The 12,509-nt window shown below is 44.8% G+C and overlaps 1 protein-coding gene across 1 annotated transcript; it reads left to right on the top strand.

Moving 5' to 3' along the window:
* Positions 1-4,598: 4,598 nt before the first annotated feature.
* Positions 4,599-11,901, top strand: LOC104469143 (the record flags this gene model as incomplete). Its single annotated transcript, XM_010083533.1, has 2 exons — positions 4,599-6,750; positions 11,686-11,901. Coding segments are annotated over 2 exons (2,368 nt in total), but the record flags the coding sequence as incomplete, so codon positions are not given.
* Positions 11,902-12,509: the final 608 nt, after the last annotated feature.

A 12,509-nucleotide genomic window follows, 5' to 3' on the forward strand; every position in this document is an offset into this window, starting at 1 on the left:
TAGTTCAGCTTTTCCATGTGAACTTTTCCTAAGGGAGGGGAGGAAGTATCTCCTGTCTGACTGGCTACTGTAGGAAATCTTGAGACCGCTAGATCTTTTTCTCAGCCTCTCCAGTGACAAAAGCCTAAGTGCCTTCATGTGAAGTATTAGACAAAGTCATAGGCTTCAGCTTGGCATATTAAAATCAATAGCCTGTTTGTGATCCCCAGGGGCTGGAGAAGGGTGTGCGGAGGGGTAGGCCGAAGGCTTGTCTCTGCTCAGCACAGAGTAAGAAATCTGATTTTTAACCTGGCCCTCAGATGACATCCTGAGCTAAATGCACTGTTGGTCTTTTCTGTCCCAGCCATCGCGGTAGCTCTAGGAGCTACCACCTTTGTGCCATCTTTGTCATTGGTGCCCAGCTCTTTCCTCAGAGGCAGCTTTATTGCTGGCTGCAGCCACTGGGTGTTGGGTCTGTTCTGGCACTGCTCTGACAAGGCTGGTTTGGCTCAGTAGCAGATGGACACGAGAAGAACACATATTTGAGCCTCAAAGTGGAATGTTAAAACAACTGAAAGAAGCCTCTTCATGTCATCTTCCCTCTGAAGGTGTTTTTTGGAGCAGGAGCAGCATGGGGATGCTCCACTTCTGAAGTTCTAAAACTCTGAAATATTTAGGCTATTGAAGGATTTACGTTCTTGCTTGGACATTAGCTCTTCCTGCAGTTTAAACTGTGGCTTTGCAAGGTTTTTCAGGAACTTCAATGCAGTCTGCATTTTGGTTTTGGTGATTTTATTGCTGAGCTTTCTTCCACTTGTTAGTAGGCAGACAGGTCATCTATGCAGAGAGGTTGGGTTTTGGATTTCTTAGTGTATGAATGGCCCCCAGGTAGGTTTTTCTGCATCCATGTTTTAACAGAAACTCTGTGTCAGGGAGGTGCAGGTGGAATTCAGCTCTGTGTTTGCGCTACTGCTGATTGTGTCTCTGACTTTTCAGTCATATAAACTATTTATAATAGCTTGGGAACTGATCTTTTTCTTGTCTGCCTCTTCTTCCCCCTAAAGGCCTTTGGTACAGACGGCCTTAATATACCTACCAGGAGATATTCTAATGGCAGAAGAGGGGTTGATGTGACGTGATGTAGGGTGCAATTGTATAGTCTCTTCTGGAAAACTGCAAATTGTTTTTGTTTAAAACCTTATGTACAAACTACTTGGCTTGGGCGCTTCTGTAGGAGGTGTAAGCTGTATTGACTGAGGTGCTGTGTGAGTCTTGAGCTTGATGGAAAAGTCTGTGAAGTACACGTACAGCCTGAGGCTTGCTGAAGCCAGCAGCAAACTGTGCTGCAAGAGGGGTCTCTGTGCTGAATTGAACCATGCTGTGTAAGAAAGGAACGAGCTGGTAGAGGCATCTCTGTCTTAGAGATCAGAAAGCATAAGAGAATGTAAGAGTGCAAAGTGTGGCTCCCCGTGCCTTTGAGGGAAGCACAAGCAATTGTGTGTTAGGTTATAGCGCTTTGGAACTCTAGCTTAATAGAAAGAGAAATGAAAGGGAGGTGGGTCTGCTCTGAGTTCAAGGTTAGAATGTAAAGGTAATATTAATATGATCCTTCAAACAACTGAAAACTAAAATAAAGCTTCAGTTTAGTAATGATACAGCATGTAGGTACAACAGTAAGGCAGTTGTTGTGAGAGAACAGAAATAAAACTACTGTGACTGAAACGGATGCTGAATTAGCTATGTTGAAGAAAGGGGACTGGCTGCTCTCCATCCTGGAATATGGAAGAACTTGCCATGTAATGCTGAATGTCTGATAACAGGGATTTTTATTGAATCTGTTAAGTCAGGGCTAGTAACAAAATACAGAGAACAGGCTGAGCATACAAACACGCACTGGGTAAGGACTGAATTAACTGACTCATTAGAAACTGGATAATGTCTTTTCATGTGCTTTGCTCCATGGCAGGTAGTGTAAGACTAGCCTTTTTAATAAACCAGCTCTCTCTAGAGAGAAAAGTTTCATTGCCTAATCTCTTCTGTAAAGGATTTATTAGGGAGTCATATGGAAAATTAATTATTGTGTCGAAGGGATGGAGGTTTACGCAAATGTTGTGAGATGGGTAACAAACTGGTGAAGGGGGGGTGTTTGTACTGCATTGAAAACTGGGGTGGAGGCAGGAGTCACGGGACACACATTACTTCTCATCCACGACCTTGGCATAAAAAGTAAGAGTATGCACATGACAGATACTTGTGATGAAACCAGGCTGGGAGACGTGAGCAATAATATAAAGGAGGAGGTGGAGGGTGATAAACATATTACATCAAATGAGCTCTAAAACTTTGTATATAAGTTTTTATAACAGTAGATTCAGAGAGCAAGCATATGTTTCTGCAAAGTAATAGTCAGAATTTCTGTTGTGAACTGGAGCTCATCAGATTGGAAAGAAAAACTAGCAGGTGAGAGGGTTACCGTAGGGGCATGGCTGGAAGACAAGTAGCTTTAAGAGATGCTTCTAAAACAGTTGGGAAGTATTGGTGCCATTATGTGCAGTGTTTTGCAATGCTTTGCACAATGAAAAAGTGGAACAAAGAAATATGTTTGTATTTGTGTTTGTTTTTTCTAAACAACTTCCCCCCCCCCAAAAAAAAAAACCACACAAAAAACAACCAAAAACAACCAAACCAAAAAAAAAAAAAACCCCAAACAAACAAAAAGGCATCGCCAAGGAGGCGTTTCAGGCAGGCCTAAGAGATGCTCAAAGGAGATGTGTGAAGGTGATGTGACATGGTTTAATAATTTTAAGCAATGGGAACACATCCAGTGAATAAGCTCCAGAGTTGAGGAGAAGGAATTATTGAATCTGAAGGATTTGGCCTTTCAAGCCTCTGAGCAACTTTGCACCACGTGCAGTATGAATAAGAAACCTGTCTGGGCTGAAGGCAAAGCTTGATGAATGTAGGAAAGAAATTACTTGATGCCATTACCTGTTGTTTCAAGGTGTGTGAGGATCCAGGAGGTTCCTTCCAGTTCTGTGGTTTCTCTGCTATATGGCAAAATATTTGAATTAAAGTATTTTTTCTTTCGTCTGTCTGGCCTGCAGAATACAGAATTTTTATAAATTGCTTTCTCTGTCAAGACTTTGTGTGACCATGTAAACAAGATAAAATGTCTGGAGTCTAATGCTGCCAATATGAAAGTCTTTGGGCTTCCAGATGATGGCTTTCTCATTGAAGTATTGAATCTGATACTGTTGAATCCTATATAAACCCTTGTCTTGACAGGGAAAGATGAAATTAATCATTAAACTAATTTCTTGGCTCAATTTAAATCTTACTTTACCCAAACAGAATCAAGTCCAGAGCAGTGATTTTATTATTTTGAAGTTGTGATAAAGCTGTAAATAATTGAATCAAGTCAGTTCAGCTGTGAAACTTCACTTCTTTTACTTAGTTGAAATCTGTCTGAGGCTTGTCCTGAGTGCTGCTGCGTTTTGGAAATGAGCAAATCCCTGGTATGCTAAGTGTAGTTCCTCGGAGTGTTCTGATAGCAGTTGCTGCCTTCTTTCTCTGTGGTTCTGCTAGACTTTTCTCATTTGCTGCCTCCTTTCTCCTGCTTTGTCCTTGCAGTATCTCCTTCCCTTCGCTGGTAGGATGCAGCCATCCCTTGCTGCTGCATTCTGTGTCACTTGTCTCTACCTGTCTTCCATAGGCTCCTGATAGCACCAGATGAGTGATGCTTTTCGCCTGGGTCCACGCTCTTCTAGTTGGCTTAACCAAAATTAGGTGGAACATGCTGCATTCTCCAGCAGAGCACATTGGGGAGTAAAAACAAGTCCTCAAACAGACCTTGGCATTTTCACTCTGCCTTCCCTCATCAGCAAAGCTTTTCCTTACCTCCCTTCCAGCAGACCTCAGTCTAGAGACCCAACACTGCTTCACCAGAGAAAAGGGACATTCTTGTGGTGCCTGTCTGTCTAACAGCATCCTGTGCAATGAGGTTTCTGTATCTACAGCCTCCTCCTGGCAGGTGGGTATCAAGGGTCGCTGGCACAACCTAGATGCGTATTATTTGCCACCTTCTCTGTGAATGCTGTGGATGGTCTTTGGTTGAGGACAGTGGGTTTTGTCCATGCGTTGTAAGCAATCTGCTGTCAGCCTGCATTTCTCTGATGGCACGTGGTTAGGGATGCTGTATGGTCTGAATTTTCACTTAGTCCAGTTGGTCCGAAGGAGTCATAAATGAGGTAGGGACAGGGTCTGACAGCTTGAGTACTGGGAGGTGAGAGCTCCTGATTTGTCTACACTGGCTTTGTGGGACTTAGGCCTCTGCCTGTTTGTGCTGACCCAGCTTTAAAACCGGTCTGAGACTTCTGGCAGCTGCTTGGTTCATGTTCAGATTCTGAGATGCTGGTGGCTTGTGTTGGTAGCTTTTCTTGTTTCTGCTTTTTAAAGAGAAGACCTCAGTATGTAAAACTCCCCTACACTAATAACCAAAGACCCTCAATTCAGCTGGTCTATTGCTGCAGCCGGGAAAGAGAAGCATTGATCTCTCTTGTCCAAAAGCTTAAGCTGAGATCTGTTCCTGATGCTGAAAACACTTTCTCTTTTCTCCGTAGGTTCAGTACTGTGGCTTGCTGTTTCGCCATGAGGGCTGGCCCCTGTGTATTCATGAGAAGATTGTAGTCCAGCTGGCTTCCATTGACTGGCGAATCTTGAAGCCTGGTGACTTCTACCTGCAGGTGGTCCCCTATCTGAAGAAGTCTCCACGAATCGTATTGAAATGTTTGGCAAAAGACAAGCATAATGTAGAAGAAGTCGTGATTCCAGAAGTTTCCTATACCTCTGTTTTCACTCTGGAATGGTTGAGTACTTTCAATGGAGAGCGGATGGGTATAGCACTGGAAAATTGTTTACTAACCACTGATGATCAAGTATTTCGTGTCCCCTGGGATAAAGTGGTTAATCCTGAATTTATAAATAAACCAAAGATAATTGAAAACAGTATCATCTCTCCAGAAGTAACAGAGGAACGTTCAGTTTTGTGCCTCCCCATGGACCATGCTGAGTGCAGTTCACCAGACCTAGGATCTCGGTATCTACAGGAACAAAGTCCAAATCAAGACAACCTGGTCGTCAGCAGCACAGCTCCTCAGTTAAGTGAAGCTCTTGTCAATGGTGTCTGTACAAGTCCTGTGCCTCAAGAGGACTTGAAAAGTGACCTTGAAGGAGAGTACGTTGAGCTGGCAGAAGTTTCACTGCCCAGGTTTGGGCCCCAAACAGGCTCTTTAACCCAGTCGCTAGCTTTACATTATCTAACTCAGCCCAGAACGCGAGTGAATGCGTCTAAAGGCAAGCACAGGTTTATTGTCATTCAAGACAGCACCTACTCCAAGAACTTAATACAGTCAGCACTTATGCAGAAGGAGCACTGTCAAATGGACACTCTGAGGACTTCCTCTACGGAAGTTCTCAAAAATGTAATTCTGTTGGAAAGCAACAAAATGACAGCACATGGAGAAGTGTGTGCAGAAGGTCAGCTGCTATCGGGTGGCCCTGGAGACATGGGGAATAGCTTTCCTGTGGCTGAGTCTCCTGCCTGCAGTGCAGAAGATTCATCTGCAGAGCAGGAGACCCCCAGCGAACACTCAATCAATTGGCGATATGCGCTGTGCAGCTACAGCGACGTGTGTGCTGGAGATGGTGTCAACTGCAAAGCACAAATGCCTGGTGCTCCTGAAAACACGGAAGGAGAAAGTGATGGTCCTAGTGGAAATCCTGGTGTTGAAACATCGGAACAGAGCCCAGGAACAATTCTAGATGCTAGTGCTGCTAAAGAGGAGGTGATACTGGCAGTTCATGGAGAACCACTGACCGAGGGTCAAAATGAGGTGACACAGATGGATGCCTTTCCTGCATCTGTCCTAGGGCCTTCGGGGCCACATTGCACACTGAAGGAAGGTTCTGATATTTCTTGTGAGAGTGTTGATGAAAGTGCAGCACCAGTCCAGGCCACTATGTTGCTTATCACACCTGAGAGTTCAGATGTGGGTGTGGAGAGAGGCTCTCCTGCAGGGAACACAGCAGGTGTAGGAGCAGTTGGTGCTTGCTGCAGTGATCAGGAAGCAAATCTTAGTTCTCCATTAAATCCTCCAGAACAAAACCAAGGAGAAGTAGATGAGTTTGAGCTGGAAAGAAGGGACAGCCCAGAGGAAGTCAAAGACATTGAACAAATATTGACTGTAAATGAGAATCAGATTAGTCATAGTCACTGTTCTCTCAAAGCTCCTACAGATGGACTTTTGTCAGATGGTGAAGAGCAAGAAGTCTCTGCCTGTCAGCATAAGAAAGCTGAAGAGGCTATACTACTCCAAAGTGGTCTGTCAACAGAGGGTGATCAGGCAGCAGAAGAGTTAAGTGACAGTGAGCCTTTGGGCCCTGATGCACAATCAGAAGGCTCAAGTCAATTCAGAACCCAGAGCTCTGGACAGGGGTGTGAGGAACCAGAAAGACAGGCAGAAAACCAGGGCCATGAAAGTGAAGAGAACTCCGTGCTGAACCTAGAGCGTGCTGCAGTACAGGACTTGATGGGAGGGGAGGAGAACCAGGGAAGCTTTTCTCATGGGGAAAAGTCAAAGAGTCTAGCCTTGAAAACACTGGAATCCATTGAAGAGGAACTGGAGGTTGGACCACTGACCTCAGAGGGGCATACAGAGCCCACCACTCCACACTCCACCCAAGCAGCAGCTTCTAGGGCTACATCTCCTAAAGGTACAGCAATTGGATGTTTGTGTTTGTCTGTTTGGTAAAATGGATTGAAAGCAAAGTCCTCGAGAGGTACTGCTGACAAGTATGTCTGCTGGGAGGTTTTGGGGTAATAGCACAAACTACAGGAAAGTGATTTGTCATTTTTGTGGCTTGAAGTTAGTTTTCTCTGCACAGGTGGGTTTATTGTAGGTATTGCGTTTACCGGTTCTTTGCAAATTTACATCAGTACTGAACGAAGTTTCAATGTAAGAGACTTTTAATTTCAGTTAATGTGATTGCTGGTGACCTCTATCCGGTGTGCACATTATGGATGCACGCAATAGGAATGCATGAGAAGTGAATGTCTAACTGTACAAGTCTCTCATAGTTGAAAATTGGCTTTAGAAAGATAGTTGTGGCAAGAGGAAGCAGCACTGGCTGCCACAATAAAATACTGGCTGTGTAACATGACCTGAAGATGAACCAGTGTGTGTGCTGGTAACTGATTTAAGAAGCAAACTGCAGTGTTGAGGGATTCCCCCCCTCTTCCCTCCCTTTGTCTCCCACATGCTCTTTTCAGCTTAGTTATGTTTCAAGTAGGAGCAGTTTACCTTGAGTGGGAGAGCACAGAGGAACTGAGCATCTAATTTCAGCTCAAACGATTTGTTGAAGCAGGAATTGCCTAGACTTGGTGGTGCCAGGGTTTCTGTGCTGGAGCTGCTCTCCTTCAGAAGGGACTGCCCAGGCCAGGGCTCTCTGCCTCTTGCACCCAGCTGTAGGCAGGCAGTGTGTAACCACATGGACACTTTGCCTAGCTCTGCTGAGTCTGGAAAGCTGTAGCTAGATATGCAGATCACATCAAGAAGCGTGTGTGTGGCGGGGGCGGGTGAAACATGCCATTCCAGTTCAACAGCTCTCATTCCCTGAGACCCCTGGCTAGGAAAATTGCCTGGTTTGAAATTTTAGAGTGAGGACTTGAAAGGGTTGGAGGTACAGACCCACGTTGCTAGAGCATGTCTGACCATGTGGGGGAACAGATCGAGAGCTGGTCATCTTGGGACGGGCTGCCAGTGTGATGCTGGCACTGGTCCTAAATTGTGTGGGTAAGAGCCTCTAGCACTGCTGCAGCACTGCTCCATTTGGCTGCAAACACAGCTGCTTTCTCAAGTGTCGAAAAAAGAGGTCATCTTCTGCCTGTCCATAGCTCTTGGGGATATATGCCTGTAAATAATCATGTGGTGGGTATGCGTGCCCCTGACCAAGCTGAACCTGGCTCAACTTCATGTTTGCACAGGACTGGACCTCAGAAAACCTAGGCTGCATTGGGTGCTGGGTGTGTACTTTCCTCATGACTCCAGTGGCTGTTTGTTTGGTGTTCCCATCTCTTCTGTCTAAAATTAGCCAGGTCCAGTTTGTGTATGAGATAATAAGTGTGATGTTCTCGCTGCTCCACAGGACTAGTCTTGGCTGCTGTTGTGGATTTCAGCAGTGATGGACCCCGGGGTATACCTGGAGTTTGTTTTTAATGAAAGACGATTTAAGTTTTTCTGGGGGTCTGGCTGAAAATAAGTGATATATTTATGGCCCGGTTATGATGTTAAACTTTGGCATTGCAGTTAAAAACAAACAAACAAACAAAACAAATTAACCAAACAAAAAAAACCTCAAAAAACCAAACACTGTTATCTCAGAGTTTGTAAAACATAAGAAACAACCTAAATCACCCGAACCCTCCCAAACCAAGGAACTAAACTCTTGAAGGCATAGGGCAGCTCAAAGATCTGTTAATGCCCGGAGTGTTTCTTAAACACTATAGCTGGAACTATAATAAGCTGAATCCATTCAATTACACTTGATTGCTTTGAGATCCAAACAAGCCATCCCCTTATCTAGCCCCATTAAACCCTCAGAGATACAATAATAAGATAATTCAGAGATAAAATTACAAAGCAAAGCAAACATCCTATGCTCAGTCTTTCAAATGGACTTTCCCAGCCAGTCTGTAGGCGAGTTAAACCCTCTGTAATTGTGTCTCCCTGGGGTCACTTTGCTACTGTGGTTGGAAACTGGGGGTATTTTGCCTAAACTATAAATAACAATAAAGCTTAAGCTTTACTGGGCCAATTAGGATCTGCAGTTCACACCTCAGTAGCAGCGGGCAGATGCAGGATTTGCTCTGTGTGAGGTGGAGGAGCTTGTTACAGCAGATGTTGTAGATTATGTCAAAAGACACCTTTGGAACTGGGGCATCCTAGTTTGCCATCTCCAGATTTTTCCTCATCCCTTAACTGTCTCCCCTTCCTCCCAGTCACAAGCTGAGCTTATTTTCTGCAAAAATATGATCTAACTTAGAAAGATTTTGAGTCAAATGTGACCTGTTTTGAGCTGGTGGCTTAAAACTCACACTGGTTCCATTCACATGTGCCTGCTGTTTTTCCCTAATGACTAACTTTAAGCGAAAGTGAATTTTGAAACTTTGCAGCTCTGGAAAGAATTCTTATATTTTGAGGGTGGAAAATATCTTGATATTCAAGAAATTGGCTGAAAAACCACACTGGGGCATATTCAGCAGCACCTGTTAGGGCGTTCCGTTCCAGCTCCCTGTTGCAATGTGATGTTAGCATAGATGATACTGGTGCTGGGGCAGTTTGCAGGAAAAATGCTAATATCTCTTTGAAATGCACACAAGTAAATCCTCTCCTACCACTTCCTTGTCCTCGGGGAAAGGTGGAACCTTCAAACACGCAAATTCAGATGTCCCAGTTCTCAATTTGCTTTTTGATGTAATCCTCCGCATTCTGCAATTTCCGCTTCAGTAAGTGCCTCCACCCCAGACTGCAAATAACAAACAGTGTGCTTGGGCCTGTTTGGAGAGAGGTGGGGTCTGCAGTTCTGAACGGAGCCCGAGAAGCTTAGTGAAGAGGTTTGTTTCAGCAAGATATGCATAGTCTGGAGGCTGTGCAGCTCCAAGCAGGTTTCCTTGGGGCCCAAAGGCTCCAGCACCAGTAGTGTCTGGTGGGCTGAGCAAAATGCTTCTCACTTCTAGCTTTTGGGAGCTGCTGCTTCATTCCTGAGAGATATCCAAGGCAGGGCTGCCATGTACATTTATGTCTTCCTCTTGCCCTAGTGTGGCACAATATAGGTGTGTTCCCTTTCTTGTCGTCTTAAATCCTGCCTTTTTGTCCTCTTTGCAGGCTTTCTTCATTTAATGCAGATTCCTTTACTAAAAACTGTGTGGTTCTGCTTATTGCCAGGCCTTGCAGCTCCTTGAGAAGATCTCCTAAAAAGTCTGTCACTCTTTAGTGTGAAACCGTTGGGGCCTGACTTATATGGCTTGGTGATCTCCAACAAACCCCATCTGTGGGAGATCTGTGCCTCTCTGCAGTGCTGCTGCAGGAAGAGACAGCAGCGTTGTCCAAAGCGAATGACCTCCTGCATCGCTAGGAAGGGGAGGCCGAGGTAGTCCTAGGAACAGAGCTGAGCTCTGATGTGTCCCAGGACTGTGCATAGCCCTGCAGCCATCGCAACAGCTTACATGGTCAGAAGCAGCAGATGCCAGGCTGAGTCCCAGGGATGGTCCCTCGAGAGGGGTGTTACCAAAGAGTAATGAGCAATTTCTGTGTCATGGTGCAGAACCCTGGAGCCCCTCCGAGTTTCCCCACGCTGTCGAATAATTTTGTGCAGTGAGCCATGCTGCTCAGGGCACTTCTCTCACCCACTTTAGCAATTTTGAAAGTAGTTTGGGCTGAGCCTCAACCTGTAAATCTCCTTCACTGCTAAAACTTGTATTGAAAGCCACTTCAAGGACTGCTTTGTTCCTGGTCCTACTCTTTAATGAAGTATTGGAATCTGTTAGTAAATAAACTGAGTCAAGTGTCAGCATTGTTGATGCAGCAGGAAGGTAGGATGGTTGAAGTCAATTTTAAATAGCAATTAAAACGTCTGACTTCATAGCAAGCAAATAAATACTCTGCTCTCTTATTTGGCTAAAGAGAGGTTGATTTTTTTTTTGTTGGTAGATATTGAAATATCAGGATTTGCAGCAAAGTATAGCCTTTTCTCTGGTATATCTTTCTGCCTAAGAGTGGGATAGCCTAGCTGTGTACTTCGGATGCTAAAGATGGATTGTTGGCTTCTAATTCTTGTAATGTTGGGAAATGGGGACTAATACTTCTAACACAGTAGGTAGATTGTTTTTTTTCCCCCTTCTCTCCAGGTACTTTTACATGTAAATGGAAACTCGATAAAACTAGCATTAGTTTCCATGTAGTAGCTAAGTTACTTAATTTTAGAATTAATTGCTTCTGATAACTTGTACCTTAGAGCTGAAGTGCCAGGCAAAGGAAGCATTTCCTCCAGTTCTCAGGCAGAGCTGATTGGTATAATCAGCCTGTTCTTCAGGGTTTTAAAATAGGTTTCTGACTTTCACATTAACTGTTAATTAAAAAAATCTGGTCGAGCAGAACGCGGTCTCTGGCTAATTTCCATCTGATTTGTCAGCCTTGAGTTGACTTCATATTTTCAGGACCTAACCTGAGAGTGCTGTTGGGGGAGTAATTCTGCTCTGATGGAGCAGCTTTCCCTGTCAGAAGCTGGTTTATCACTTCAGCATGCTCAAGCTGTTGGAGGTTAGCCAGGGACTTCCACCACGCCAGACTTGCAGGCTGGGAGCAGACATGTACTGCTTGATATGTTACCTTTAAAAATTACCCTGACTACAGTAATCCTGATCTGAATTGAGTTTTTGTAACTTGCAAACTTCACAATAAATTGGTTTATTGTTTTAGAGTTGCAGTAGTATTCATGTTTTAACCACTTTTGGAACACGCATGTTACTGGTGCAAGTGGAGGAGCTGCAGAGTGCCGGGCCTGGGGGCACGTTCCTCCCCAGTCTGGTACCTACCTGCAACCTTTTGGGTGGAGCTCTGCTCGAGCTTCTGACTGCTGCTTGTCTTTCAGGGATGGTGGCAGAAGGGGCAGAGATGAGAAAAGAAGCAGCTGGCACAGATGTGTTGAAACCAGTGAGTAAAGACAGCACCCTGGAGGAAAACTCACCAGCTGTTACTCCCCCAACATCCCCAGCTGCTGGGAGTGCCTGGGGTGGTCGGTCTGCGCCGACCATAGTCAAGGATGTGAACCCTGAAGTGCTCAGGAGCGGTGTTGCCTGCCTGCCTGGTGAGTAGCTGAGCCAGATGTGTCTGGGAAGCATGGTTTGCAGGGAGGGCAGGGAAGATGAAGCCTCTGGTTGCAGTGCTGTGGACTGGTGCCAGTTCCATTCCTTTCACCCTGTACCTCTCCACAAGCAACACTTCTTTAATCTTCTAAAGCTTCTGGATGGGAAGGGTGGGAAGTAGAACTTCCCTCTCACGAGAGTCATGTTAACTTGCTATTAGGAGTCTCGACGTGTTAACCAAGCACGTGTGAGTCAGAAATGCCAAATCTCTGGGCTCACACTGCTAGTTGGAAAAGAAGAGTGAGGATGCAGCTAATGATGGGCTGGTGGGCCTGACATCAGACCTGGTCGAAACAATAGGAACTTGATTCACTTGGTAGATAATCAAAGGATAGGAGTGTAGAAGATGCTATTTGACAGTGCTCTTGTAAAAACAGTTTTATTCTTGGTAATTAAAAGTTTGGTTGATAAAATGTAGCTGCCTAGATATAATAGATTTTTAGAAAACACTTGATTTCATGACACATAGTGTTGAAAATAATATCCTGATGAAGTGTGGACAAGCAACGTGTGGGATGAACGACAGCATAGCTAAATAGCAGATGACAAA

Source organism: Pterocles gutturalis, unplaced genomic scaffold, assembly GCF_000699245.1.
Source record: "Pterocles gutturalis isolate BGI_N339 unplaced genomic scaffold, ASM69924v1 Scaffold50930, whole genome shotgun sequence".
Taxonomy (NCBI): Eukaryota; Metazoa; Chordata; class Aves; order Pterocliformes; family Pteroclidae; genus Pterocles; species Pterocles gutturalis.